Source organism: Gymnogyps californianus, chromosome 24 (genome assembly GCF_018139145.2).
Source record: "Gymnogyps californianus isolate 813 chromosome 24, ASM1813914v2, whole genome shotgun sequence".
Classification (NCBI taxonomy): domain Eukaryota; kingdom Metazoa; phylum Chordata; class Aves; order Accipitriformes; family Cathartidae; genus Gymnogyps; species Gymnogyps californianus.
Genome location: NC_059494.1, coordinates 83,406 through 111,024, shown reverse-complemented (window position 1 = coordinate 111,024; position 27,619 = coordinate 83,406). Strand labels below are relative to the sequence as shown.

Genomic DNA, 27,619 nt, shown 5'->3' with positions numbered 1-27,619 from the left:
TGGGGCTGAATACTACTACTCTTTGCACTGCTGAAAAGCCCCCTTGAAACCGAAAGGTACTCACCTGAATTTGGCCCAGGATTTTTCTTCCTGTTGCCTCTGGGGGAAAACTTGTTATCCTAGCACCTGTAGAAAAGGATTTGAGAAAGTTGGCACTTTTCTCATCTAAAAGCTCCTTTGACCTTCATTGGCACTGATCACAAGTGACAAGAAGAGATCAGGGCAACAAGGAGGATCATCTAATGTCCTCCTTGATGCAGTGCCCTGCAGTGCCCTGAAACATCAAGGAAGGAGCCCCATGAGGACAGACTGACCATGGAGTCCTGAGAGACCACACGTAAATGTGTCCGCCAAACAGTCATGTACATGATAGGGGCTGTAATTGCTATGTTGGGCTGGCCTCCCTGCTGGTTGTCTGATGTTAATGCACAGTAATGGTGCTGTCACTTCCATAGAGATACCAGGGAGATCCAAAGGCTTTCTGAGTCATGGAGATAAGTTGCTTGCCTTCCTCCCAGAGCAGCACTAGCTACAGTGGGGACAAGGATGTCTGACTGTGTTAAGGGAGAAGGAACACAGCGCAGCAGAGAATCCAAGAGGCAAAGCAGCCAGTCCATGTGTGTTGTGGCCTGCACGCTGCTCGGATGTCTGCTTGCTGATTCCTGCATGCACTCAGCTTCAGTGGGGAATGGAGGATGACTTCCGGGCTCTGCCTGATTTGCCCTCTGTGCTAGGGGTAGGGAAAGTACCTCCCAAAGAAACTTGTGAGAGGAGTTGGAGTTTATAAGTCCTCTTCTTGGTGACACAAAGCATTTGGGTGAAGTCCTCCAACATCTTCCTTGCTCATGCAAAAAGAGACGGCCTTAGCCATGCAGGCAGGAGCTGTGTGGTTTTGACTCTGGGCTTCACATCCTGCTTCTGCCACAGACTTCCTGCATGACCTTCATTGTCACATGCCTTGATTCCTCCACCTGGAACACAGTACCCCTAACTATCCTTGTCTCCTTCATAATGGGATTGGATGGGGTGAATTCATAAGCAGCCTTTAGAGCTGTACTGGAATGGTGCTTGGTGCTAATGTTGCTCATGTTTCTGTGCAAGACAACTCCCCTCTCTCAGGGAAGGATGGTTCTTCTGGATAGGACCGAGGTACACTGAAACGTCAGTGGAAAGATGCAAGCAGGAGACTTGAGCACTGAGACTGGCACCAATCCGTCACTGCTTGCATTCCTGACCAGAAACAGAATCCAAATGAGCAAATCAGCATTTAGATTTATGTGCTCTGCACAGCTAGAACTGGTTGTGATCATTCAGGCAGGGCATTTTCAACTGGCCAGAAGAGGACCAGCCCACAGTTTGCAAAGCCTCAGAACCCAGGACCTAATTCTGCCAATGGCCTTGGATGCCTTTTGGTTCCTGACATCCCAGAGGAGCCAGCCTGCATTGTGTGTTTCATACTCTCTGCTTCTGACCCTCTTAATGCTATGAGGTTCCCCTGCATTGCACCTGAGGGGCGATTTTACATCACTTACTCCTAATTAATAGAGAGGCTTGCCCTGCCATCCCAGGGGGCTTTCTTCCTCTATCCAGCTTTTGCAGTTTGAAAGCTGAGGAAGCAAGAGCTAGGGGTCACTCCTCCTCCTTGGAGAACATGGCTACCAGATTGCTGAGATGATAGCTCATGCTAGGCATCACTGTAAATGTGGGGAGCTAGTTCACCTCCAGAAGGGGTTTTTTGGGGGTGTGGTGAGAGAAATGGTGCATTTTGGCCTTGGTGAAATGAATAGCAAAGCTTCCTCTGACTTTAGCAGGGCCAGGAATTTTCCTTAGATCCTTGGTCCCAAGAGTGCTACAAGGGTGGGGGAGCATTTCCTTGAAAGCAGGGAGGAAGCCCAAACAGAGCACAGTTCCCCGTTTCTCTGTGCTGATCAGATGCTGGGGATGGGATGGGATGTAATCTAGATGCTCGCCAGCAAGGCCTCTCACCCCTGCCTCTTCCCTAGAAACCTCTAGGCTCCTCTGGGCTGCAGTGACTGTCTTGCCACCGGGTATCTTGTCACTGCTCCCTGAGGGCTACACAGGAAATGTGGCTGCTGTGCTTTGTAGCATGTAACACTCCAGTGGTAAGTATAGCTTTGTGCCCCCATCAGGCTGCCAGTTGATTCCCACCAGTAACCCCAAAGAAAGCAAGCTAGCAAAGGCTGCGTGCTTGTGAGGAGGAGAGCAGTGCAGACAGAGAAACATCGTCTGTGAGAGCTGTGGGCTGTGGAGGGTAAGCATGGCTGTTTGGAAAGGGAAGGTGTGCATCCAGCCAGGAGGGCAAATGTGAGGGAGAAGCCGAAGGGGGGGCAGTGGGAGCTTTGCCCCCTCCCATGTGCTGCCCATCTGGTGTCCATTGCTGCATGTGGCTCCAGAAGGTTTCTTGAGTCCAGTGGGTCATGGAGCTGACAGCTCTTAGTCTGTCATTGGCAGCGGGCAGGAAGGACCGTGAAGTGCGGGGGTGAGGGACTCGGGGTGGGGGACATTTGGCCCATGGTGGCCTGACAGCATGTGCTAAATGTTAATGTGATATTCTTCAGAAATTAAGAATAATAATGCTCAGCTGAATAATTAAATGAGGAGAATAAAGCTCAGCTAGTGAGGCAGGCACAGGCTCATAAATCATTTGCTCAAGTTCTCCGTGCCACATGTGTGTTCACATATGTTTGTGTTCTTGTGTGGTAAAGGCAAGCATGTCTGTGCACGTGCATCTACTTGGCACTTGGAATTTAAGGCAGGCACATCCTGACTCTGTGGGATTCTGGGCCCAGCTGGGCATGTACAAATACGGCTTTCTTAGAGTCAGGTGTGTTCTCTGATTACTGTGCAGCTTGAGATGATGACTGGAGGCCAGAAGAATTTGTACTTCCAGAGTTTGCTGTGCAAGCTAGAAGCATGTCCTCCCTGCTGTCCTGTTACTCTCTCCCTCAAATGGAAGGGGTAAAGCTTGACCATCCTTTCTGTGCGTTGAGTTCCTGCAGGGGACAGACCTCTTTGTCTGAGACCTGTATACAAAGTTTAGGACCCCACAGGGACACTTCTCAAGGCCTTGGGACCTATGTTGTTGAGTTAAAGCAACTGTGGACTCTCTTTGCATTTGTAGGCTCGCACCTCTGCTTGAGAGGCCTTTGATATTTTGTTCATCTTTGATGGCAACATGGGACATGGAAGGATTAAAGTGTTGTTGGCCTGTTTGTGGAAGCCTCTGGGTATCCAGTTCTCTGCAAGGAGGACCGTGCCTGCCTCTGCCTCAGTTGGGAGACCTCCCATTTCAGGAAGCAGCAGGCAGAGCATCCTGCTGCTCTTCTCCAAGCCTCAGCATCTGGACAAATGTCTTGTATCTTGTTTTCTCCTCTTTACCCACATCTTCCAGAGCAGATGAAGACCAGCCTAGAGACCAGACCTCAGTTCGATGGGTGGCTCTCAAAGGCACTGGAGCTCGCAAGGTCTCTAGAAATGGGCAGCCCTTGACTGAGGGCTTGGTCTGACATTGGCAGAGGGTGAATCTTCCTGTGCCCTGCCAAGGTGCTGTGTCAGGTAGGCAAGAGAGAAGCTGTGGCCACAGCTGTGGGGTGCAGAGCAGCCCACATGCTTGATCTCACCCTAGGCAGCCCCACTTCCTCATGTTGCCACAGCCAGACACTGCTTCCAGACTTGCACCGGTGCTAACCCACGTCACTGTGCTGGCATCGGCGCTGGCACCTCTACTGCCAGTGCTGTCTTGCAGGCATCGTGCCATGGCCCTGCTGTGGGAATGTCGCCCCGCTGTGGGTGTGTGACCCTGTGGGGTGCACTCCCCCATGGCGTGCACTCCCCCATGACGGGCAGGTTCAGTAGGGCCAGCCATGGCTCGCTGTCCCAGGGGCAGGCCCTGCAGTGCACCCTCAGCTGCATAGCAGTGCCTGGGATGGGGGGAAGGAAAGGGGTGGACAGATGGGTAGAGGGGGCCCCCTCCCCAGAGATCATATCAAAATGTCTCTTTTGTGCAAAGCAGAGGGAATGCCCCCAAGAGCTGGTTTCCATGGCAACCACAAATGTCAGGTTCCATGTGGTGAATAACCGTTTCCATGACAACACCTCCTTTACCCTAGGTGCTGGGAGCTGGAGTGACAGCCCTGTTGGGGGAGGGGACAGGGAGATGTCCTCAGGTACTTAACCCCCTCCCTCACCTCCCTCCATCCTTTCCGACTCCTTGCCCCAAGCCCTCAGCCCCAGCATTCCTGGGTGGGTCCGTGCTTACGTGAGGGTGTGATGCTCTTGGCTTCCACAGCATCCCTTCCTCCCTCCCTTCCCCCAAACGGATTTGCTCCTCATAGAAGCTAAGATCCGAGTCTGTCCCTCCATCTCCCTCCCCATCTGTTTAGCTTAATCCTGGTTTTGCATCCTGGGTAGAAACAAAGCTATTTCTCAGTGCTGTGGGAGCAGTGGGGAGTGAGGTGGCCAGCTGCCCCTCTTGGCTCCGCACTGAGCCCTCTCTTCCAAGCACACATCTGGGCTGCCTGCCCTCTCCCACCCAGCCTGCTGCCGAAACACCCCCAGCCTCGGTTTGCACAGGCATAATTGCCAGAGGCTGTGAGCAGCGATAGGAGCCACTGCCTCTCAGCGAGGAAATCTGAGGCTTTCTGGAGCAATGTCTGACCACATCCTTCTGAACCCCTGCCCCACATCCCACTCAGCTCATGGGCTGAAAGAGATGCCTGGTCCTTGGCAGCTTGTGGAGGGAGCAGCAGTCCAGGGGCTGGCGAGTGCCAGTGCTGCACATGCTGGGGCCACATGGCAGCACAGCGGGATGTTAGGAGCTCTGCAAATCCATGCAGCTGATCGAGAGTGGGAGAGGGACCCTCAGCATTTCCCTTTCCCCCAAATGACAGAGCAAGTCCTGGGAGATGGAGTTGGAGTTGGCACTGCTGCCTACCGAGGTGCAGCATGGCAGCAGCTTGGCCTTCCTTTGGGAAGCCACCAGCCAGTCTCTGGCTCTGCCAAGCAGCCCCATATTGCTCGTGAGGCAGAGATGGTATGGCTTGGGGCTGGTCCCAGCTTCTGCTCATCCTGCCTGAGATCCACCAGTCAGCGGAAGCCAGCTCACAGCCCCCAGCTGCCACAAGCACTCTCTTGTGCTCAGCGGTCAGGCTTCAGCAGTGGTGTGCCATGCCACGGCAGCCTGTCACCTTCTGGTTGGTATCTCTGTCCTGTGAACTGCAAAGTTACTTCACAGGTTTCCTCCAGCTGTTGTGAATGTGGGCTCTACCTCTGGTTTCTGGCCAGTCTGGCTCAGCCACCACTTGGAGAGTGACAGCAGTCCACATTTTGCATGCTGGCTTCTAAACACATTTCATTTGGTGACTTTCATGGCTTGATTTCATTTTCTGTTTTGTTATTGTTGCTATTTTTCCTGAGGGTGTTTCCTAAGAGAGGGGACAGACTACGCCTGGACCTGTAACTTGTGTGCAGGTCTTACCTGTAATACTCTGATTGGTTTTTATTATGAATGTCACTGATTCAAGTCACTGTCAGCCTCTGTGAATGATGCTGAGAGACATGGAGTGAGATGTGCTGTGAATGTGGAAATCTGCCTTGTACGCCGTTCCTCAGAGGAGATTCTGGCTCAGTTGGATCCTGCTAGCCTGGGAAGGAGGCTACAGCTTGTCAATTGCCTTTCTGGGCAGCATAGGACACGCATACCTTCCAGCAGACAAGAGTTTTGCCCTGCTTTGCAAACCAGACAGTTAAAGCTGTGCGTTACTTAATGCAGCTACTCATCGGTAGAAGCGTTCTTCTGTCTTACCTGGAGTGTCCCCATATCACGTGAGCTAAGCTACCCCTCAGGCTTGTTGCTTGTGGTTGGATTATTGCTGATGACACTAATGGGTGCAAGAGAGGTAAACAGCTCTTCCCCACAACCAAGCAAGAGGAGTTTTGTCACTTTCAACCTGAGCATTCCCCTTGTGGACAGGAGATGTTGCTGGAGAGCAGCACTGCCCTTCTTTAGAGCCAATCTAGTGCACAGAGCTCTGACTGCATGAGGGCTAGGGAGGGGGGAACATAACATGCCTGCTTGCTGTACTGCTCCTAGCCAAGTTCAGAGGCAGTCTTTCCTCCCTCCTGCAAGGAAACTAAGTGGCTTAATTAGGTGAGGTGACCATGCCTGCGCTGAGTCAAGGTGGGCATAGGAAGAGCTTCCAGGCATAATCTCACCTTAGGCCACCCTGACCACTGTTCAGGCTCCAGTCTTGTGGTGATGAGCTGCTTCCTTGGAGTCCTTTCTTTGCCACTTGCTGTGTGGGAGGAGGTGGAGGTTTATGCATGGTGGGCATTTCCAGGAGAGCTGTTCCCTGCAGGCAAGCAAGCAGCTGAGCAGGGAAAAGCACCAGGTTTCCTTTTGAGAAGTCTGAAATCCATGTGGTTCCTTCTTCAAGGGGTCTGGTTGCCATCACAATGTCTTGGTTCCCTTCTGCCACTCTCCTACTGTGCACAGCAGGCAGAAAAGGGCACCCTGGTGCCACTGCCATCAGCACCATGTGCCAGGCAGATGGGCCAAGCTCTAACCTTCTGCATTTCTCTTTCATTGCAGATGGCGCGCCCAATTCAAGTGAAACCTGCAGACAGCGAGAGCCGTGGAGGTAGTTGTCATCTCTCCTTGTTTCTCCTTTGGCTTTGTGCTTGTGAGGGGGACCAAGCAAAGAGACAGGGTCCTGACCTGGCCTTCCTCTCCCTGCAGTCTGTATGAAGGGATGTTTGTGTGTGGGAGGCATTTGGGGCGGCAGGGGGAGAGTCTAGGGATAGGCTTTGATGGGGAGCCTTCAGGTTGGCACTGCGGGCAGCTGAGAGCACCCCAAGTCCTGAGGGTAATAATGTGGCTGCCCACTCCACTCTCTTTCCCAGCCCTTTGAGGGTACTATTAGCCTCACAGTATCTGCCCTAGGAGGTTACTGAAGCAGGCATGCACTTTGGTGTATGGCAGCAGGGGTCCTGAAGGGGTGTAAGGAGTTGGGAAGAGGTTTCTTCATTCTTATACCTGATCAGCCATGCAGCAGCACTGGCTTTTTAACCTGTTCAGCTCGCTGCTCCGCAGCTGCTTCTCCTGTCTGCAGCTCACTCCTCTGCCTCCCCCATCACTGTTGGACTGTCTCAGCCTCTCCACTCTCAGTCCTGCAGCAGCCCCCATCACACTGTCAGGGCCACAGTGCTGTTGCAGAAAATAGCATGTGATGGGTAAATAGTGTCTGAAGGGAAAGGATCCTGAGTTTAGGCCTGAGACCGAAGTGCTGTCAGCCTGCAGGGGACCAGCTTGGTTGGAGCAGCATACACTGAGTCGTTCAGAGGTGGAAGATTGGGAACAGGAGAATCTCTGTTAATTTAATGGGGAGTTCACAGCAGCTCAGGTGCCTCCTCCAGGTGGAGAAGATTTGCAACTCCAGCCTTTTCCAAATTTATGAACTCGTTTTGCTGCTTTTTCTTGTCTTACCGATATGTTTCTTTTCCTCTTCTCTCCATTCCTGCATCTGCCTCTCCATGCCTTGTGCTGTTGGTGCTGCCTCTGAAAGCAGTTTAGTAGTGGGGAGGGGAGAATTTGTGTGAGACTCTTTGTCCTGTAGGGCAGCATATCCTGCATGCTGTGTTTAGATTTGGAAGGCTTTTGTTTTAAATTTTAAGGGTCACTTTCAAGCAGTTTGTAGTGACTTTCAATTATTGCACTGGCAGGAACATGAGATATATTTTATATGAATGTGTGTATTTATGGTTGTGTGATTCTCCTTTTAAAAAAAAAAAAAAGTTCGTCAGTTTAAGTCAGATCATTTTTCCAAACAGAATCTGTGACTTTTCATTACTTACTTGAGGGATAAGACACCTGACTTTTACTGAAGTCTGGGCATTTTTATTCCATTGGGCTATACTGAGAATCTCAGGCATGTCACCTGTAGACATGCTCCTTTTGAAAAGAACCATGGCTTAAGCCTCCAAAGAAACTAGCATGCCTAAAACACATAGGACTGGATTAATCTCACCTTACTTCAGCCCCTGGGTTCAGGGTTGAGTTTAAGGTCCTCGTCCATGCTATAGACAGTAAAAAGAGACTAGTGCCTTCAGGGTGATTCATTCTCTCACTCTTGACACCGATATTAGGAGTGGATGAGCTGTCCTTTAGAGGTGCCTGCAGTGGGAATAGAGGAAGCTGAATGCTCACTGACACCTCATATTGCCTCTAGATACAGCCATTAGGTGGTCGATCCTTCCTCCACCACATTGATTTTAAAAATTTGCACCCTAGATGTCTAATTAATTCAGAAATTGTGTAATTGTATCTGAGGTTATTCCTAATGAGTCTTTAAAAAAAAAAAAGCATAGAAGACTAGAAAAGCCTTTGCCAGTCATACCAATAACTCAACATCACAAAACCATTACATGTACACACTGGCAGATCTCATGCACTCTCAGGCTGTAAGACATGCCTGCATAGCAACCCTCGCAGCCAACACAGAGACACAGGCAGATGTAGCTACAGACAGATGCCCCATGTGTGCACTGCTTTGCAAATACATATATGTGCCACTTGACACACATGTTCATAGGCAAATGCACACATTTACCTTCACCAGTACCACCCGTGCACAGCCCTAGCATTAAGCCCTCACACAACAGCAGTAAAAACAGACCAAACAGACAATTCAGGCTGTGGACAGACCGACCACTGCAGCTTTGTTTTAACAGTTTGTGTCTCTTCGATGAGTGCAACTCTGGCATCTCTGGTGTCCAATACTAGGCTGAGGTCATTTCTGCAGTCTTTCTTTTGCTGGTGGGGCACTACTAGGGACTCTGTTCTATACACAGCCACCTAGTATCACAAAATGTGTTGGGACTTAACATCTCTGACGCCTCAGCTCCTCTGTCAAATTGAACTGAAATAGGCCTACAGGTTCAAAAACAGGATGTTGATTTGGAGGCAAGCTTTTGGCCAAGGCGCTGGACTCTGAAATCTCTAAGCCTATGAAAAGTGCCACAATCTCTAATGACTGCAAACGTCAGGGCATCAGCTCTGCTTCCCATGGAGAAGGTCATAGAGAAAAGCAGCCTTTGGAGTCTGAACACCTGCCTCCCTCCAGCCCATGTGCCTAGCTTCATTGCAGCTTCATTGCAGAGCTCAAAAGCGAGTAGCTCCCGCAGGATCCTGGACAAACTGGAATTTTTCTGGAGGCAGAAGCAGCATCAAGACAGCACCCTATATTTGTCTGAATCAGGTTGCTCTTTCCAAAGGTTTCTGTTGTGATGCTCCACTTGTCAGAGAAGTGGATGAGCAAGTTTGCAGATAGGGGAAGAGCCATTCCCTATAGCAATAGTCCCACACTGGCAGGAGGTAAAAGAAAGATTTGGGGCAGAGCAGAACTGCTTGGACTAGGAATTTATCAAGGGAACAGCTGCATGCATCAGTGAGGCTCTGCTCTGCATTATCCTTGAAAGGAACCTCTTATCCTCTCCAGGGACTGACATCTCTCAAATTAAGCACCCTGAATTACGTACATGAAGTTAGAGCACCAGAATTTGTCTCCTCGTCTAAGAGATGCTAATTTTTGTGCCAAAGGGGCAGTTTTGGCCAAGCCCTGCAGGGGCTGTGTGGGGATATCTGGATGCTCAGTGTTACTGCACCCTGCAGAAGGAGTTCACTAGTAAAAAGATGCTGCCTGCATTAGTTCAGAGGCGGGGACCTGTGATTCTGGCACAGGCTTTGTCAGCTCTTTCCTCCTTTCCCTCACGCCTCTGATGTGAGCCTGGAAATGCCAGGAGGAGATAGAGTGAGGGGGCAGAGGAGCTTGTCTGTGCTTTTTGCGAGACCTGGAGCACTCTGCTGTGCTGATGTGATATGACAGCTAGCCCAAGCCCATTAGCACTGCCTTAGAGACAAGGAAGCTCTCTGCATACCCAAGATTTGCTGTGTCCCATCCACAGCCAACTGCTTGAGTGGCCTTCCTCCCTCTCCCTGATCCTTGCTGCTGACAGCTGCTGGCCACATGACCTAAATCCACTGAGTTTCAAGAGGAGCATCCTCCAGTAGCTTTTGTGCTCTCCTCTCTCTCTCATGGCTGAAGCATTCAGCCTTAACCCCTCGCTTGTTCCCGTGGTATCTTCATCAGCGACCTGCTCTGCACTGGCCCTCCTCCTGCTGCCTGGGTGACTGACTGTGCCCAGGGCATGTTTCCATGGGAACTCAACAGTCAGAGATCAGAGACAATTTTCCTGGTTGCTGGACAGCATGGGAAATTGCCAATCGGAGGGTGAAAAACAAGAGCTGGAGAGAAAGTGAAGGAAAAATGGCAGGAGGAGGGTGTGCTGTTACAAGTGGGAGAGAGAAGATCTTCCAGCGCTGCAGGAGTCCCTGCTGGTGAGCCAAAGGAGCCAGTGACCCACAGCAGTGGCTTGAAGATGCCAGCTGCTTTGGGATCGACGGCTTGAAAGAGTGGTGACAGCAGACATCAGGTGAAAGGGCTTGCAGGGTTTCGGCCCAGTTGTGGAGAGATGAGGCAGCCTGCTTATTGGTAGGGGAACACCCCTATTTCGAAGCTGGCTCAAGTGAGAGGGCACTAGATCATGGGTTGGGCTCCAACACGTGGAGAGGGAGAGAGGTCAGCAGCAGAGGAGCCCTTTCACAGGTCCTCAGTTGCTGCAAAGAGGCATCCTAGGGGAACAAGCCTGGATCCTTTTCCTATGTGCCCTCTTGGGAACTGGGCTGTATGAAATGAAAATAACTGTGAAGAAATCTTTCTCTGACGTTGTCAGTGACTTCACCCCCTTCTAATATTACCATCCTGGGCATTCAGAAAAGATTCAGAACCAATAGGTGTGTTTCTTTATATTTGCCTTTACAGCTTGAGTCCCTAAGGTATCACAGTTTTAACCTGTTCTGCATAGCCAGGAAGGCTGGCATTTTTTTCTTCCAAATTAAAAAAAGAAAAGCTGAAATTCCCACATGAACACAGGACTTCCAAAATGTTCCGTTAGTGAGCCCTGTCAGACAACAGAAGACCTGCAGTAAAACTGTTAGAATGGAGACTAGCATCCACTGTTTCAATGGACCTTTCCCAAAGTGCAGGGTAAAGAAAAATGCTTTTGATCCAACAGAAATGGTGTGAGGATGAAACCACAAGAACTATCCAGGAAATTTCAAGGCCCTCTGAAGGAGAAAACAACTAGTAATTCATAGGATTTGATCGCAAGTTGACAAGGTTCCTTTTTGTTCAGTGCCTCCATTGCAAAGTTGTGGCCTCTTGCATCCATTAGACTGTTGCTTGGCGGAGACTTAAGCTTTGGGTAGCTGTGGTAACCATCAGGTCTTTGCACTGAATTAGTCATCAGCCAGAACTGGAACGAATTACCAGCTCTCCACTGGTTACCTACTATTCTTCCGCAAAAACCTCACTTTACACAAAATCAGAAGCAAAAGGCCAATGTTACAAAAGTAACATTACGTCTGTGTAGCTGTATGTTCCCCCCACCTAGAGTTCCAGCTTTTTTAATTTCTAATATAACTGACTTTCCCAGTTGTCTCGACATCCGCCTGCCACCTCCACCCAAACAGCCAGACAGCCTGCTGGCGTCCCTAAAGAGCAAGGCAAGACCATCAAGTGCATTTCTGGCTGTTAAGTCTTAGTCCACAGTTATTTGCTTGTTAGTTCAAAGAACAGAGGATTATTTTACAGCATCTAAAGTCAGTACAAATATTTCCCAGTGTGTTTCTCCCCTTTGTTGATGTATTTTTTGAGGAACTCCTGCTGTGTTTGCAATCCAAAGGGCGCAGCATGGTGCACGTATCTGAAATAAGGCCTGGCTGCAGCTGCAATATAGATTCAGGGTAGAGGAAGGGGCAAGACTGCAGAGCTCAAGTGTCCCCTCCCATAGCCGAACTCGGATCACATACGGCACCAGGTGATGTTAATGGGAGCACAGAGCTACTGCTCCTTTAGTTTCCATTCTCTTCTCCACCTCCCAGTAAATATCTTCCTGACCAGTCCCATTTTTTTTCCACTCCCAGTCAGATTTTTCACCTTCTCTATGTGCTATGTTTTTTGCTGGTTTGCCCACCAGCATTTCTGAGCTGGCCCTTGGGTGGGGGCAGATGCTGTCTTACTGCGAAGAAGGCAGCTGTACAGCACCTGGTTTATTAGCTCCTGTGCCTTGGCTGGGGATTATTGGGCATTGCCAGAGCACTAAATTTTGGATGGACTGAATCAGCTGAAATAGCGTCTCCAAAATGCACTAAATTTTGGATGGACTCAATCAGCTGAAATGGTGTCTCCAAAATGCAACCATTGTCATGCAGGTGCAGGGAGAAATGTAGAAAGAATCGCAAGGAAAATGGAAGGGGATGAAATTCCCACAGGTTTAGTTGTCCAGGGAATCATGAAAATGGGGAAGCTGGGAAGTTTGGCCTTTAAAAAATACACAAGGCCATATATTTCAGCCACTTCCAGTGATATAAATCGGGAGTATCTGTTTGGGACTGGGTAAGAGCCTTAGATGCAGCACTTTTAACCCTTTATCTGTGGTGGATCAAAGTGGCATCTGTGTTGCATGTACATCTAGTGCCTAGTGGAGAGCTGTGCCTGCATGAGCTTGTGCTTGGGCTCTGTAGAGTGGTGCAGCCATACAGGTGGCTCCCTGTGGTGTCTGCATGGTGGAAGAGTGCATCTGTCTGCACATCCCTTGCTCACTGAGGAATTTTGTTTCTGAAGGCATCTGCTGGGGTTGGGTCAATGTGCAAGCATGTTCCTGTGCATGTGTGAGCCTATGTGCTTGTCCATTAATGTTGTGGGTGTGCATCTGCTTTTCTGCAAGGGACCAATGGCACATGTAGATACTTCCTGCATGTGTTCCCAAGTGTCTCTGTATGTGGCAGAGCAGTGGGGTGGAGGCGGCTTGCTTAATTACCTGAGTGGGAACCATCCTCTGAGCCAAGGGGAGCAAGGAAGGGGCTGGGGGGGCTTTACTGGCAGTATGAATGTGTAATGTGTCATCCATTCCTGCCACACATACGCACCACCACCCCTGCAGCCTGCTCTGCTGCTGTAGCTCCAAGACCTGTTGTTTTTCAGGTCACTGCACTCTCAAACAGATAGCAGCTTCCTGGCTATTTTCCCTGACGTGCGTCACATTACATTGGTTTTGTTTGAAGCCAGCCCCTCTGATCCTGTCACTGATCCTGTCACTAACAATAAGGGATCCTCTCTCACTGCTCCTCCCAAGCCATATCCTGACACATTTGCTCCTATGGGTCATGTCTCCCCATGCATGTTTGGGGTAGTGGAGGTGGGTTAACTCTGTAGTTGGCACAACTGTCTCCTTGCAAAAATGGAGATTGGGCTGGCATGTAGGCTGGGATTTTAATGTTGTGCTATTTTCATAGCTGTTCACGGCAATCTGTGGAGGATGTTGCCCCACTGCTGTGTTTGTGCTTGACTGGATGGCATCAGGCTGTGTGATGGGCCCCTGTGTATACTGATGGGGGTAGAGAGGGGGAGAAAGCACTGTGCACCTTTCTTCCCACCTCCACACTTGGCCATCCCAACAAAACCATAATCCTCACTTCTCCCTTCTGATGGAGGAACCCAGAAGGACCCTGAGCTCAAAGTCCTGGATGTATTGGCCAGCCTTCCAGCCCCCCGCCAGTGTGACACGGGTACAAAATGCCCTTGGAGAGGGGGGAGGGGGGACCGTGGAGCTGTTTGTTGGTCCTCGCCCAACTGTCTCGCATTTGGCTGATCCTATGGTGAGGCAAATTGGGACCCAGGATGCCAGGGTTTATTCCAGGCCTTAGAGGAAAGCTTGGTAGACATACTGGTTAGACTGGGGTAGGGAAGGGCAAATTGAAGCTAAGATGCTTGGTTACATAGCAGCTGTGGAAACAGTGATCTTGGAGAGAAGGAAAAGGAAACAGAAGCCAAGGGTCCTGGAATTTATTCACCCTGCCTCAGCTGGTCTGCTGTATTTCCTAAGGTACCTCTTGGACTTCACATATTGTTCAATAAGGGTATAATTGCCCAGGCAGTTTTTCTTATTATCATTTGTGTTGGGTCATTCAAAGGAAAGGGCTAATGAATAGAAGGAAATTATTAATCTTCTGTTTTCCTTTGGGGAGGGTAGGACAGGGGAAACCACAGAAACCTTTGCAGGTGTGAGGAGCTTGGGAGGACCCTACATACTCACCCCTGGAAGCATTTCAGCCAACAGCAAATCATTTCCATGCCAGGCATGTTTTCAACACTAGGCTGTTTTGTGCTTAAGTGTCCCTATCCTCCTGCTTTGGACTGTAAGCCTCATAGAAGGTTGATGTTTCTGTGTTTGCCCCTAGGGGACAGGAAGCTCTTTGTGGGCATGTTAAATAAGCAGCAGTCTGAGGATGACGTACTCCGGCTCTTTGAACCATTTGGGGTCATTGATGAATGTACGGTGCTCCGTGGACCTGATGGTAACAGCAAAGGTGTGAACCCGTCTGTGTGTCCTGCCCTTTCTCCCTGCTCTTCAAGTAGCACTTACCTGCCTCACCACCTGTGCCTCCTTTCCACTGGGGCACTTATTCCCCCACTCCGTCTTTATAGGAACCCATATCACAGCCCGGCATAGGGAGCAGGGCAGGAAGAGTTGTCTGCTGCAAGGAAAGATTGGGGAAGATGGGCAGAGACCGAGGTGAAAGGAGGGGAAGCAGAGCACGATGAGTAGCCGAGTTATCAGGATCACTGGTGAGCCTGTTGGCTCAGTCTGTGTCTGCAATTTGAAATGTTTGTACCCACAATTAGGAGTGCATAGAGAAGTTGGGGAAGAGATAATCAGGGGCAAGGGTGGAGATGGTGACATCATCTATAGAGTATATAATTGAAGTAACAATTTGAGACCCTTCCTGTTTTCTCCAGGATAGAGGACTTGGGAGGAGTCATTCGTTTTGTTCCCTGCTTTCTTGGGGTGGCTTTCCTTTGCCCTGCCTGAGATCCAGATGGTCTCTTGTGTGATGATGCAAGGGGCACTTTCACAGCAGTCCTGTCACTGCAATCTCCTGTACTCTTTCTGTCCCTTTCCAGGCTGTGCTTTTGTAAAGTTCTCATCTCACACAGAGGCTCAGGCAGCAATCCACGCACTCCATGGCAGCCAGACAATGCCCGTGAGTATAAGGCCAGGGTACCTACCCTCTTCCTAATCCTCTTCCCATCACCCTGTTGCAGGGACCTCCCATCACTATCCAAAATTATGACAGGTTCAACTGCAGTTTCCAGCTCGTGTGGTTGTGGGGGGTGGGGGGGATGTGTGTGCACATCTGTGCTCTTGTCTTTGGGGACCATCCTGTCTCCTCGGCTGGTGTGTGTATATCTATGTCTGTCCAGACTGGTAGTGACAGCACTTACAGCTATAAAGGCTAAATAAAAGAGAGCCAAGAACCAGGCCATGAATTTGTCTTGGAGACAGCTACCTGGAGTAGTTCAAAACTGAGCAGGGCGCAAACTAACAATTCAGCAATGTGAGCAGTCAGGACTGCAGTGTCTGAGCACCCTCTCTGCCTTCTCTTATTTGGGCAGTAGAGGAGGCCTCTGGGGCAGGCTGAGTGTGGATGGGAACGCTTTGTGCATTGTGTGGCATTGTGTAGCTGCAGCTGTGCCGCCTTGTGCAAGTGGAGCTGCAGTTGTGATCTCGTCTCTCACAATCTCTAACCTGGATTGGGGCACCTTGTGGGCAGGACAGTGCATTGCTGCAGCAGGAGTATTTCCAGCTGCCAGGAACTGCTCTGCCGATCCAGCCAAGTTCATGGTGGTGATGGTGCTTGTGGCTGACAACGTCCTGGGTGTTCCTGGCTGCACCATCACCTGGTGAACGCAGCCAGGGATGTGTGCACCCCCTTGTGCAGCTGTGCAAGGCCCAGGGTGTGAGGGGAAGGGTTGGGTGGACGGATGGATGGGGAAGGGCACAGCCCAGGTTCCAGGCAGCTCCTGAGCACTTTCATGCCAATATTTGCTCTTCTGCTCCTCTTCCCACTCCTCTCTGCTGCACGTTCTGCCCCATCCCACCTTGCCTGACTGCTGACTCTCTGGCTGTCCCACGGCCTCTTCTCTCCCTGCCTCCTCTCTCTGTCTCCTCTCTCTGTGCCTAGGGCGCCTCCTCCAGTCTAGTGGTGAAGTTTGCTGACACAGATAAGGAGAGGACCCTCCGTCGTATGCAGCAAATGGTGGGGCAGCTGGGGATATTCACTCCATCTCTCACCTTGCCGTTCAGCCCATACAGCGCCTATGCGCAGGCTGTGAGTATCACGCGTGTGTGTGTGGGGAAAGGCTGCCCTCTTGGCTGTGGGGCAACACCATACCTGGGCTGGGAGACCACAAACGGGTCTCTGTAACAAATGCGTGAAAGCTTCCTGGCACCTGGGATTTGTTCCTCGCTTCAGTGTCTCCAGTCAGCAGCCTAGCCTTTGTGCATTTCTCTCCTGGAAGGGGGTGACAGGAGAGAGCTGGGACCTTCTCAAAGTGAGGCTGGATTACTCTGATGTGGTGTAGACTGGCGGAGGTGTCTGGGAACAGGTTAAGCATGACCCAGTGTCTTTCTGTCTTGTTTTGAGGACAGCTCAGAGCCATGATTCCTGGGTGATGTCTGCCAGACATAGCAGCCTGCCAACTTGTGAACCTTTCCTCTGGGTCTATGGCACAAATGTGTGTCTCTGCTTTTGGAGCACCATGAGAGCCCTGGGCCCAGCTTAATGTGTTTATTTCTCGGCTGAATTTCTCAGGAGGGCCCTAATTCCCCCAGTGCTGTCCTTGGCTCCCAGGGTTTTCTTTCTTGGCTAGTATGACTGTGGGGTTTGCAGAATGCTGGAGAGGGAGCAGTGGGTAGCAGAGGGTCAGAGGTGTTTCAGCAGTCTGGCCTCCTCTGGCAAGACTGGCTGTGCTTTGGATCTTAGTGAGAGAACCTCATTGCCTTGGAGCGATGGTGGTCATTGCAATTGATGTTTGAAGTAGGTCCCAAACTCAACAAGTCCCTGATCAGCTGTGGTGGAGCATCTTTTGGGTCTTCTTGGTGACTGTCACTTTCAGGTCTCTGCTACCAAGTATAAAGCCCATGGAAGGAGGCCTAGAAATTGCTCAAGGCATGAGAGATGCTTGCGTCAAACAAAGAACTCAAAAGTAGATACCATTACTGAAAGTAATTTTCCAGAGGGGGAGTGCAAATAAACCTGTCCTTCTCATATATGTGGATACCTCTTTCACCTCTGGCTTCAGTGGCTACTTGGTGTGTCTCCCTTCCATCTACTTGACAGAGAAGGAACTGTTTCTCAATTGTTGCCCGTTTCCCTCAAAGAATCTCCAGAAACTGCCAAATACCATTTAAGTGTGTGGCAAGAGCATGGAGTAGCAAAAGAAAAGAGGCAATACATATGAGGCTCCGTTGGCGAATTTTCGGAACCAAATGTAGAATTTGTCCAACACAGATTACTTGATTCTTCTTGTGTAATGAGGCTGAGAACAGCTATACCATTCCAAGCACCAAGGCTTCCAGCAGAAGAATGGTTTAGTGGGGAGAACCCTGTCTGACCAGACACCAGTATCTCTTGCCACAACCAGTCTTTTCTATCCAGCCTTGTAATCCACAAGCCAGCTATACCTGAGGTCTGAGGTTGTAGCTTAGCTGTGGGTCAGCTATGAGATGATTATTGTGGTGTCTCTTCTGCTGTCATGGAGATGGCGCTAATTTGGGCATGGCATGAAGGAGGCAGGAATGGACCACACAGTGAGGTTATGATGGCAGAAAGTACTTTATTAGCTGATGGTCCAGGATGTGTAAGGAAGGAGAGCAGCGAGACCTTCTAGACTCGGTCTTTAAGTGCCCTCCAATCTTGAGAAACTTCTGCTGATGGCAAGAAGCCAGTCAGGCCTAGGCTGTGCTCCTTGCTTATCTGCATCTTCTTTCTCCTCAGTTGTGTCTGTAAATTTGTTGCTTTGTCTCTGATTCTTCACTGGCCTTCCTGTGCTGTGACTTTATTTTGGCTTTCCCCTTGACTCAAGACTCAGCCTGTCTCCCACTCTTCCAGGTTTTTTCCTTCTTTTCCTTTTACTTTCCACTGGTTTTGGTTCTCTCTCCTTCTTTCTGAGGCACTGACCTCACCTAATTTTTTCTTCTCTTGTGTCATCCCAGTCTTTGGCCTCCCTTCTCCCAGAGGAAAGATCCTAGCCAGTTCTCATACGCATACAGTGTCCCTATCAGAGGGATAGGGTATCAACCCTTTAAAATGCCATCTAATATCTCTGGAAGTGGGGACAGAAGGGAGGGATTTCCTTGCTGAATCTCCTTACAGCATTTCCAAATGTCCTGCCATGGGCAGCTCTTGGGAGCTGGGACCTCTGGTAAGCCAGGGCTCAAGGGAATTCCAACATAGTTCATGCTTGCATGGTGCAGGGCTTGGAGTAATAGATGCTGCACCCAAGGTTACTCACAGGCCCAGGAGATGCAGCTAACGATTATGTATGTGGTTGAATCAGACTGAGAGGAGCGAGTGCTGCTGGGGTGAACTGGTGCATCATAGGCATTGGTTCTTACATTCACAGTTCAATATGCCAACAACTTTCTCTCCCTGTCCCCATGGGATTTGCTGCCTTGCCAAGGCAAAGCAGTCCCCAGGGTCCCCGGCCTAGGAGGAAGAAGTTTGGAGCCTGGGTTGTTTGGTTTTTGGTTTTTTTTTTCAGTTGGATGTTTTAAATTTATATTAATTGCATTTTCCTTTAAAAACTATCTCAAATTAAACTTGAAATAATCACAAACTATGTTAGGTCTAAAGTTATTCTGATCTATTCAAATATACAAAATAAGATATTAAAAACAGTCAAACAGTACATGTTAGCTGATACAGTTTGTAAGAAAAATTCTTATCTGGGAAATATGACTGGCTAAGCATCTGGAAGCAGTTTATTTTGGTGCTTAAACCAGGTTTTGATCCCAGGTGCGTCTTCTGCAAGTGAAAAGTGAGTATTTCCTTCATTTCAGTTTATTCAACAAGTTGAATTCAGTCATTGGTTCAGATGGAATAGGGAACTGATTGGGAGCTGAAAAAATAATCTATCAATACAAAAGAGGCCTGAAGTCTTAAAAAAGCAGCCAGTGCAATTTACTAACTGCTTATAATGCTCGAATACTTCTTGTATTTCATAAATCAGTTAGTTCTAAGCACAAAACATAGTTTGTTCACAGCCCCCCCCTTTTCTTTCTGCTCTTATGGTTCATTATGGTAATTTTATTTAAGTAATGAAAACAATTTCAGAATGCTAGTTTGGTGCATGTGCAGTTGGATGCAGGTCTTGTTCCTGCCAGAGCCTGGCACAGAACAGGCATTAATGAGAAAAAAGAAAATCAATATTCATCTAGTAAATAAGAAATGCACTGGTTCCTGCATCCTTAAATGGGGACAGTGTGAAGATAGGACTAGGAATATGTGCAGACCGTTTGCCATAGGGACACCTTCCTTAGCAGAGTTTTGTGCTCTCAGGAAGGCCACATTTTGCTGTAATCCTGGCTCAGGGTGAGTGGTTCCCAGTAATGTGAGTGACTTGTGCTTCAGGGCAATCACTCCAAAGACAATGTGGCGGCAAATAGATGAGGTGATTTCAGGGCGCTTGCTTTCTGGAGTCAGGCGATAGTGAACCGCTTTGCTGTCAGTCAGTCCTGCCTGCCTGCAGAGACCCTGCTCTGTGGCGTGCCTGGGAGTGTCCCACCTCTGCCCCAAAAAGGGCTCTCCCCTATCCCAGCGCTGCCGTGCAGAGTCAGTTCCACCCGAGCTGCTTTGCTCATGCCAGCTTACAGAGACAGCAATGTCATGCAATTAGGCAATTCCTCTTCTTTTTATGCAACAGCAATAATCAGCTTCTGTGTGGAGGAAACTAAGAGAAGGTTTAGCTAGCCATGAACTTTTCAGAGTTACCAAACTGGCTTACTGACAGCCATTTGTGGATGAGGCGGGTTACTTGAGTGGTGTGTAGTTATGTTGCAAAGCACACAGTGGGATACGGTTGTAGTTAGTGTAAGGAGGATTTGTGTTTTTCTTGGTTTTTGCCATGTGCCACCGTCCAGCTCCTCCTGTGGAATTATACAGTTTCCAGAGAGCTGTGCCCGTGCCTCCCCTGCTCTTCTTGCTTGATGGTGAAGACAAGGCTTATAAAGGGGCTAGATAATTTTGCATCCAGAACTAAGTCTTTGTTGCCACTGCACTCAGAGTGCAGTCTGATTTAATCTTATGCTCCACAGCACCAACTGATGGCCAAATAGGACCAGAAGGATTTTTTTCTTCTTCCTCCTAACCGTCCTCCCAACCTCGTGTCCCACCCCCCCCGCCCCACCCCCCCCACCCCTTCTTTTTGCATTGTGCATCTCTGCCTAGTCAGGTGTGTTACGGGACCACAAGGAGCTGCAATCCCCCAAGTGGTGCAGACCACTGCCGGAGGAAAGACTGAGCTCAGTGGATCATGGGGCAGATCTCAGACAGCAAAGCATGCCATAAGAGCTGGACCTGGACAGACACCTGGCTGTACGGCAGGGTGCATGTACCAGAATGAGCTTCGCGTGTCTCCCAGCAGCACGGTCTCCTTGTTGAGGCTGGGCAAAAGGAGAGAGATTTGGACCCCGTTCCTCAAGGCAAAGCTGTGTTATTTAATACCTGGCAGTGTCCCAGGAGAAGTGGCAGTGCTCAGAGAAGGGGCTGTGGCTGGGAGGAAATGTCATTGCTGGGCCTGACAGAGCAGTAGGGCCTGCGGTGAGAGGGTGCTGCTGGGTGCCAGGAGTACACCCCTTTCCCTGCCCCCTTCCCCCCTGCAGGAGCTCTCTGAGCAGGAGGGGCCCATCCCGATGGCCCGATGGCCTGGCGCATAGCTGAGTGAGCAAAGACCCCTCAAGGCTGCTGGCACGTGGAGAGGGCGAGGGTGGGTGGAGGGCTGCCCGGCTGCGGCCCTGGCTTTGTGGAGGATGCCTGCCTAGCCGTGTCCCCCGGCTGCAGGGCACGAAGCTGTGCCCAGCTCTCGGGGGCTTCCACGCATGGCCTGGCCCAGGCCGCCGACCCGCCGTGGCCGGGGCAGCCCCTGCGTGAGTACGTGGCCGCAGGGAGCTCCAGGCCCACCTCGGGGGCTCCCGGACGCGGAGACCGTCAGCCGGGCGCGGCGCGGGGCTTCAGAGGACGGCCACGCCGCCGCCCGCCCCGGCAGGTCGCGCTGAGTCGCGGGAAGCTCCGGGGCAGGCAGCGGGAGCCCGGCGACCCCCAGCGGCGGCTGGGGGAGATGCCGAGGCCGCAGGTCCGGCCCGTCCGCGGCCACCGGCAGCGGCGGGGGAAGGCGGAGGCCGAGCGGGCCTGCGCAGCCTCCCCGGGCTCCGCCCGCGGCTGCGGTGGGGCCCCGATGGCGGGAGGCGCCCAGCAGCGCGAGGCGCCCAGCAGCGCGAGGCCTGGGGCGGGCGGAGCAGCCACTGGGCCGGAGGTGGCCCTGAGTGGGGCGAGACCCCTGGGCAGCGCGAGGCCCTCAGTGGCGCAAAGCCCTGGGCAGCGTGGGGCCCTGACTGCATGGTCCTGCCTTGCAGCTGATGCAGCAGCAGACGACGGTTCTCTCCACCTCCCATGGCAGCTACCTGAGCCCAGGCGTCGCCTTTTCCCCTTGCCACATCCAGCAGATCGGTGCCGTCAGTCTCAATGGGCTGCCAGCCACTCCTGTTGCACCAACATCAGGTGAGGGCCTGGTGTGGGCCAGGACGCAGCAAGTCCTCTACTACCAATGAATCTCCTGCCCCGGCACTCAGCACGGCGCTCATACAGGTAAAACAGTTCCCGCATCCCTCCAGGCTCAGCATCTGGATTAGGCCACTCTTTTCTAACAATGCAGCCCCTGAGGACAGCAGTCCCTAGTTTTGTGCAAATTTCTGCAACGTCCCCGACACCCTCAACGCACATTCTCTTGCCCTACTGCTGTTCCTCTCTGCTGCAGTTTTTCCCTTTGATATAGTAAAGAAGGACCAGGTTCCCAGGATTGCACCTGACTGAGTACAGCAGTGCTATTATCATCATCCCACAGTAATAATATCAGCAATAATGCATATTGGGTTTCAACACCTGTCAAGAACAGGTCTGTATCATGCTAGGTGCTGTACAAACCTGGATTAAAAATGTTCCATCCCAAAGCTCTGACAGCAACCACAACTAGCAATGCTGCGCATGCTCTTCTCACTAGTGCTGCCTCTAATTTTGTGAAGGCTCCAGCACTAGTTAGTCTGTCACCTCCACGTGCCTACTAGGAGAGATAATAGCTTCATACACAGCAGTCTTGCCAGGCAGATGGAAGGAGGGAGCACGGGCTTTGTGGGACCTCAACTCTCATGGGATGTCCTCTCTTCTTGCTCTACAGGGCTACATTCACCGCCTCTTTTGGGAACAGCAGCCATGCCGGGACTGGTGGCACCCATTTCAAATGGATTCACTGGAGTGGTACCATTTCCAAACGGGCATCCAACCTTGGAAACAGTTTACACCAATGGCCTTGTGCCATACTCAGGTATGGAGAGCAGGAAAAAAAAAACCCATCCAGAGACCTTAGGAACTGCAGTTAGCTCCTCTTTTCTGGATTCCCCACACAGAACACTTTTTCTAGCTCCCTACCGGCCAGGCACTGAGACTCACTTGGCAGAGGGGTGGGGGGAGAGAGACAAAGAGAACGCATGAGTGATTCCCTTTGCTGGGCTTCTGATTATGTTCTTCTCTGCAGCCCAGAGCCCTTCAGTAGCAGAGACTTTGCACCCAGCCTTCACAGGAGTTCAGCAGTATGCAGGTACCAGCTTCCCTTGTCTCCCTCAGGCCCTTGTGTGGCTGACCAGATCCTCAGGTAAACAGTTTGTTCTGTCTCCTTGAAATACAGCTGTGTATCCTACCACCACCATCACCCCCATTGCTCAGAGCATCCCTCAGCCACCTCCCATCCTGCAGCAGCAGCAACGAGAAGGTGAGGATCAGGGTGGGAGTGTGTGTGTCTGGCAGGGGTGGGGTGGGGTGAATTTGTGTAGCTTGTCTTCTGCACCACAGAACCAATGGAGAGGAGACAGCACTAATCTTTGTCTGCTCTAAGCTTTAATATTGGAGCTGGGTTGTGGAACCAACCATGTCTCTGCAGTGAGTGGACTGGAAGGGTTCAGAGGATGCTTGTCATGCAAACTTTCTGAGCTCATCCCTGGCCAGATGCTGCCAAGTACAAAGGGGACAGCAAACACTAGAACACCAAGCTTTGACACCAAAGGGTATAGAGTCAGCACCTTCCCTATGCAAGCAGGGGAAAAGAGCACTTCCTCCCCATCTTTACTGATGCCAGAACCACACTGGTACCAGTCAAATCAGCCTCTCCAACATACTGTCCTCTCTCTTCAGCCTTCCTAGCCTCCTGAGTTTTTCAGCTTATTTCAAAACCGGCCTGGACAGAATTTGGAGGCAAAGGCATTCTCTGTCTACTCCTGCTTCGTACAGCAGGTGTCAGCGAGGGAACAGCTCCTTGTGCTCATCAGGCTCACATGGAGCAAGTGAAGGATTGGGCAGGACCAGGTCAGCCCATAAATTGGATGTGTGGCAATCCAGGAGATTTCCAGTTGGGGCTGTGGCTTATGGCCTGAAGGCAACCACTGCATAGCTGTGGGCAGGGAACACTAGAGCAGCGCCTTTCACGTAGCAGTGTCTGCTGCTCTCCTAGGACTGGGAGCGCTATGAACAAGGAGCTGTCACCTCAGCTAATTTCCTTCCAGCAAAACAGCACCCAGACACTCACAGAGTTTTTGTGTCCAGCACCCCACGTGGGAACTGGGCAAGCTGTGAAAGTGAATCTGCTCTCCAGAAACTCTAACTCTGCATATTGCCTCCCAGCTGCTCTTAGAGACCCCTCAGAACCCTTTGTGGACCAGAGACAGAGAGAGACAAGCAAGGGGAGGTCAAGACAGAAGGAGGCAGTGCTGGGGTTCTCTTCCAGTGCTGTGCTCTGAGTTGAGCCCATTTCTCTTCCCTTCCCTTTGGGGGCTCTCTGTTTTGTCCCTCCCCATTGCCCCCCTGCCTGCAGGTCCTGAAGGCTGCAATCTCTTCATCTACCATCTCCCTCAGGAGTTTGGAGACAATGAGTTGATGCAGATGTTCCTGCCCTTTGGCAATATCATTTCCTCCAAGGTATTCATGGATCGTGCCACCAACCAGAGCAAGTGTTTTGGTGAGTGCTGATGCCAGCAGGCAAGGGAAGCATGATGGATAACTAGGACACTCATGCATTGGGCGTGGCACCAACAGTGCCGTTATTATCCATGCCTGTGTCCTGTCCTTCAGGTTTTGTAAGCTTTGACAACCCATCCAGTGCACAGACTGCTATCCAGGCCATGAATGGCTTCCAGATTGGCATGAAACGTTTGAAGGTCCAGTTAAAACGACCCAAGGATGCTAACCATCCCTACTGACAGCAGTGAGCAAGCAGGAGTCACTTCTGCAGCACAGGTAAAGCTGGCACCATCACAGCACAGTTCCTACACCGTGCTGGCCAGTGTCAGGGGGCAGCAAGGTCTGGCTGCTCCCTACGGGGTGGGAAGCCAGGAACTGAATGCAGTAACACAGCTAGCAGGGCACAGGCCTCGCTGGCCAGGGCCCAGCCCCAGCACCTGAGCAAGGCGACCAAGGGAGGCCTGGAGATGATGGCCAGGTTCAACCAAGAGTCTAGATCATCAGGCAAGTTTGTGGCAATGAGGCAGGCCCAAGGCCAAGCCAGAGAGTCAATCTGCAGGTCAAGATCAGGATCAGGATCAGGTCTGGTGAAGGTAAACAGGGTCAGACATAGTCCAGTGATTACCAGGCAGGTCTATAATGAGAATAATAAACAGATCCAACATCAAGACAGGAAGACAATCCAAGGGTTGGAGCCCAGATAATAAGATCCATGGACAGGTGGAGACTGACACTTCCGCGATGTAGATCAGACAAGGACTGAAGGCACAGGCTTGAGCTGTAATGAGACTCCTGGGCGCATGGGCAGAGAGTGTAGACAGAAGCCACACGTGAGGCTGGTCGAGGCCATTAAGGCCAGTTAGTGCACTCAGGGCCCCGACAGGCAGATGGATTCAAATTATCTGCCTGTGGTCTAAGCAAGGTTTCAGTCTACTTTCTGACTACTCCCAAAAAGTGTTCATCTTCCTAAAAAGATTTTAAAACCCAATAGTTTTGTTTTCAATTGTTACATGTGCCCTGAAATTAGTCTGCAGAGAATGCTTTCCAGGGTAAGAAGGGACAATACCATTATTCACAAGGATCACAGAAAAGCAGAGAAAAGGTGAGACCCTGAAGGGCCACAGAAGAGCTGCCTGATGTGAGAGCTGGCTGTCAAAGAGCTAGTTCCTACCAGCCAACAGACTGGGAGCAAGGGAGGGCTGATCTCGGTCCCTTCCAATTGGGGTCATCTTCCTCCACGTTTAAGCAACAGCAACTCAAAACCTGAGGTTTGCATAGATGTCCTCCTAATCTCCCAATTCCCTCCCTCCTCCCTTTCTATTCAGGTGAAGGGAAAGTCCAGAGGAAGAATTTCTGCTTCAGGTTGATTTACAGAGAGGCCAGTAAATTTATCAACTCTTTGACTCCACCCTTTTCCTTCCTCTGCTCCCCACCTACCCACCCCGTCCTCCTTCTGCCCTCCTCCCCAAAACATGCAATTAAGGAGAAGGCTCAATATCTGCCCAGCAGGAAGATTCTTGCCACGACGGACTCGCATATTTGCTGCTAATGTGGTGCATAGCAAAGGGACCAGAAAACCAGCAGCCCCTGGGGACCTCAAGCTCTTCCTTTTGGGGTATGCCTGGAGTACACGGACCAAGAAAACCCACTGGTGTGTCTCTAGGTTACTGCAGTGATATATGGAAACTTAGCTCCATCCCTCCCTGCCTCCTGCCCCATCTCCTGGCCCTTTCATAGATAAATATAAATATATATATATACAGTCTCTATTTTTTTTTAAAGTGGCTCACAGGACCAAACTTTTCCATTCAGAGACTGACTCCTTACAAGAGGGATCGGAAGTTAAGGGTTTACCTTTGCAACAGTGTCTTCTCAGCAAGCACTGCAGATAGGCCTGAACATTTTGAGAGGATGCTTGGATGGACAGAGAGCGAGAGAGACAGAGTGCATCTCTCTGCTCAGCATTAGCAAGAAGCAAGGAGAAAGAGAACTACATACCTCCAGGATTAGGGCACAGCCAGCTGCTCAGCTCAAGTCACTCATCCACCGACCTTAGCACCAGCCTGGTTAAGGATCTCAAGCGCTCTCAGTCTTATCTTTCCAAGGGCTTCTGCAGACAAAGCTCCTGGAATTTGGTGCCAGAGCCTATCCTGAGTACGCCTCAATTAGGCTGAAAGCACAGGAAACCAGTCCCTGTACCTACAGGAACTGTACTGCCTCCCCACACGTGGCACAGATCCGTATTTCATAGCTCTCCATGGTAACGGAGCATTTTCTTGATCAAGGCAAGAGAAGATGAAAGAGTGTGAGCAGATGCAATCTCCAAAACAGAGTGACAGAAGCCTCCCAGGGGCTACACACTGCCTCCCCATGTTGGAAGTAACCTAATGCTGGTTAGCGGGCAGTTCCAATTCCCAGACGAAACAGGACATTTTCTCCATCTGAATTTAGCAAGAGGACTCACCTCTTGCACCCTCTGCAAAGCTTTCCCAAGCAGACACAAGGATAGTATGATGAAAGAGGGTTGCCATTCTTTTTTTTCCCCACCACCCCTTCCAAGGGATCGATAATACATTATGCAGCATGTATAGATACAGCTATGTACACATACACTTAAGCACAGAACATAGTTCAGAGCTTGATTTAACAAAGATCCCCTGGGGGTGGGGGGTGTCATACTGACAAGGCATATCCCTTTAACAACTTGAAACAGTCTCTTTAAGTTTCTACCAAAATAAGGAAAGAAAAACAAAACAAACCAACCAACCCCACAAACCTTCTGAATGGTTAGTTTCAATATTCCACAGTTTGATAAGGTACCAAGAACATTCCCCTCTGTCTCTGTGTGTGTGTGCGTGCGCGCATGCGCACGTCTGCGTTCAAACATGAACAGAGGGTTGGTGGAGAAAGGTTGATGCAATTGATACTGAAGGGAGAAATGGAGACTTCAGAGAACCCCAGCCAATTCTCATCCTCCTCCAGGTTCCCTTTATTCAGATGTTTGTGGCACAGTTCTTTAAGTACCTTCACATCTCCTCAACTGCCCCTCTGTATCTGATGCTGAGTGTTTATGAGAGATGGAGGAAGCTGTGTGAGTCTGTATGTTTCTATAGTCCATGTTTACTTATTGTAAATACCATTTTTATACTTAACATCTATTATGTACGTGATTTGTATAATGTACTTTATTTCTGCTACGAGTAATTTCATGAAGTTTAAACTTAATCTAATTTTGAACAAAACAAAAAAAAAAAAAAAAGACCAACAAATGCAAAATGGAAAAAAAAAAAGGACTTTGGAAATTCTAGGTCAAGCTGGTTTAAAACAAGCATTTACAGTTTCTTCCATCACAGTTAC

At 50.4% G+C, this 27,619-nt stretch overlaps 1 protein-coding gene across 3 annotated transcripts in view; it reads left to right on the top strand.

The window, feature by feature from the left end:
- Positions 1-27,111, top strand: part of CELF5 (CUGBP Elav-like family member 5) — a 42,184-nt gene extending 15,073 nt beyond the window's left edge. Inside the window, exons 3-13 of one of the 3 annotated variants that reach the window (XM_050910717.1) lie at positions 6,611-6,659; positions 14,378-14,506; positions 15,102-15,181; positions 16,163-16,309; positions 21,613-21,757; positions 22,431-22,577; positions 22,788-22,850; positions 22,938-23,021; positions 24,117-24,260; positions 24,374-24,538; positions 25,588-27,111. In XM_050910717.1, the coding sequence (XP_050766674.1) occupies positions 6,611-6,659; positions 14,378-14,506; positions 15,102-15,181; positions 16,163-16,309; positions 21,613-21,757; positions 22,431-22,577; positions 22,788-22,850; positions 22,938-23,021; positions 24,117-24,260; positions 24,374-24,501 (1,116 nt within the window). In that variant the 3' untranslated portion in view covers positions 24,502-24,538; positions 25,588-27,111. Of the gene's footprint in view, positions 1-6,610; positions 6,663-14,377; positions 14,507-15,101; positions 15,182-16,162; positions 16,310-21,612; positions 21,764-22,430; positions 22,578-22,787; positions 22,851-22,937; positions 23,022-24,116; positions 24,261-24,373; positions 24,539-25,587 lie in introns of those variants that run through there. The other 2 variants (XM_050910718.1, XM_050910719.1) reach the window with 2 other exon arrangements.
- Positions 27,112-27,619: the final 508 nt, after the last annotated feature.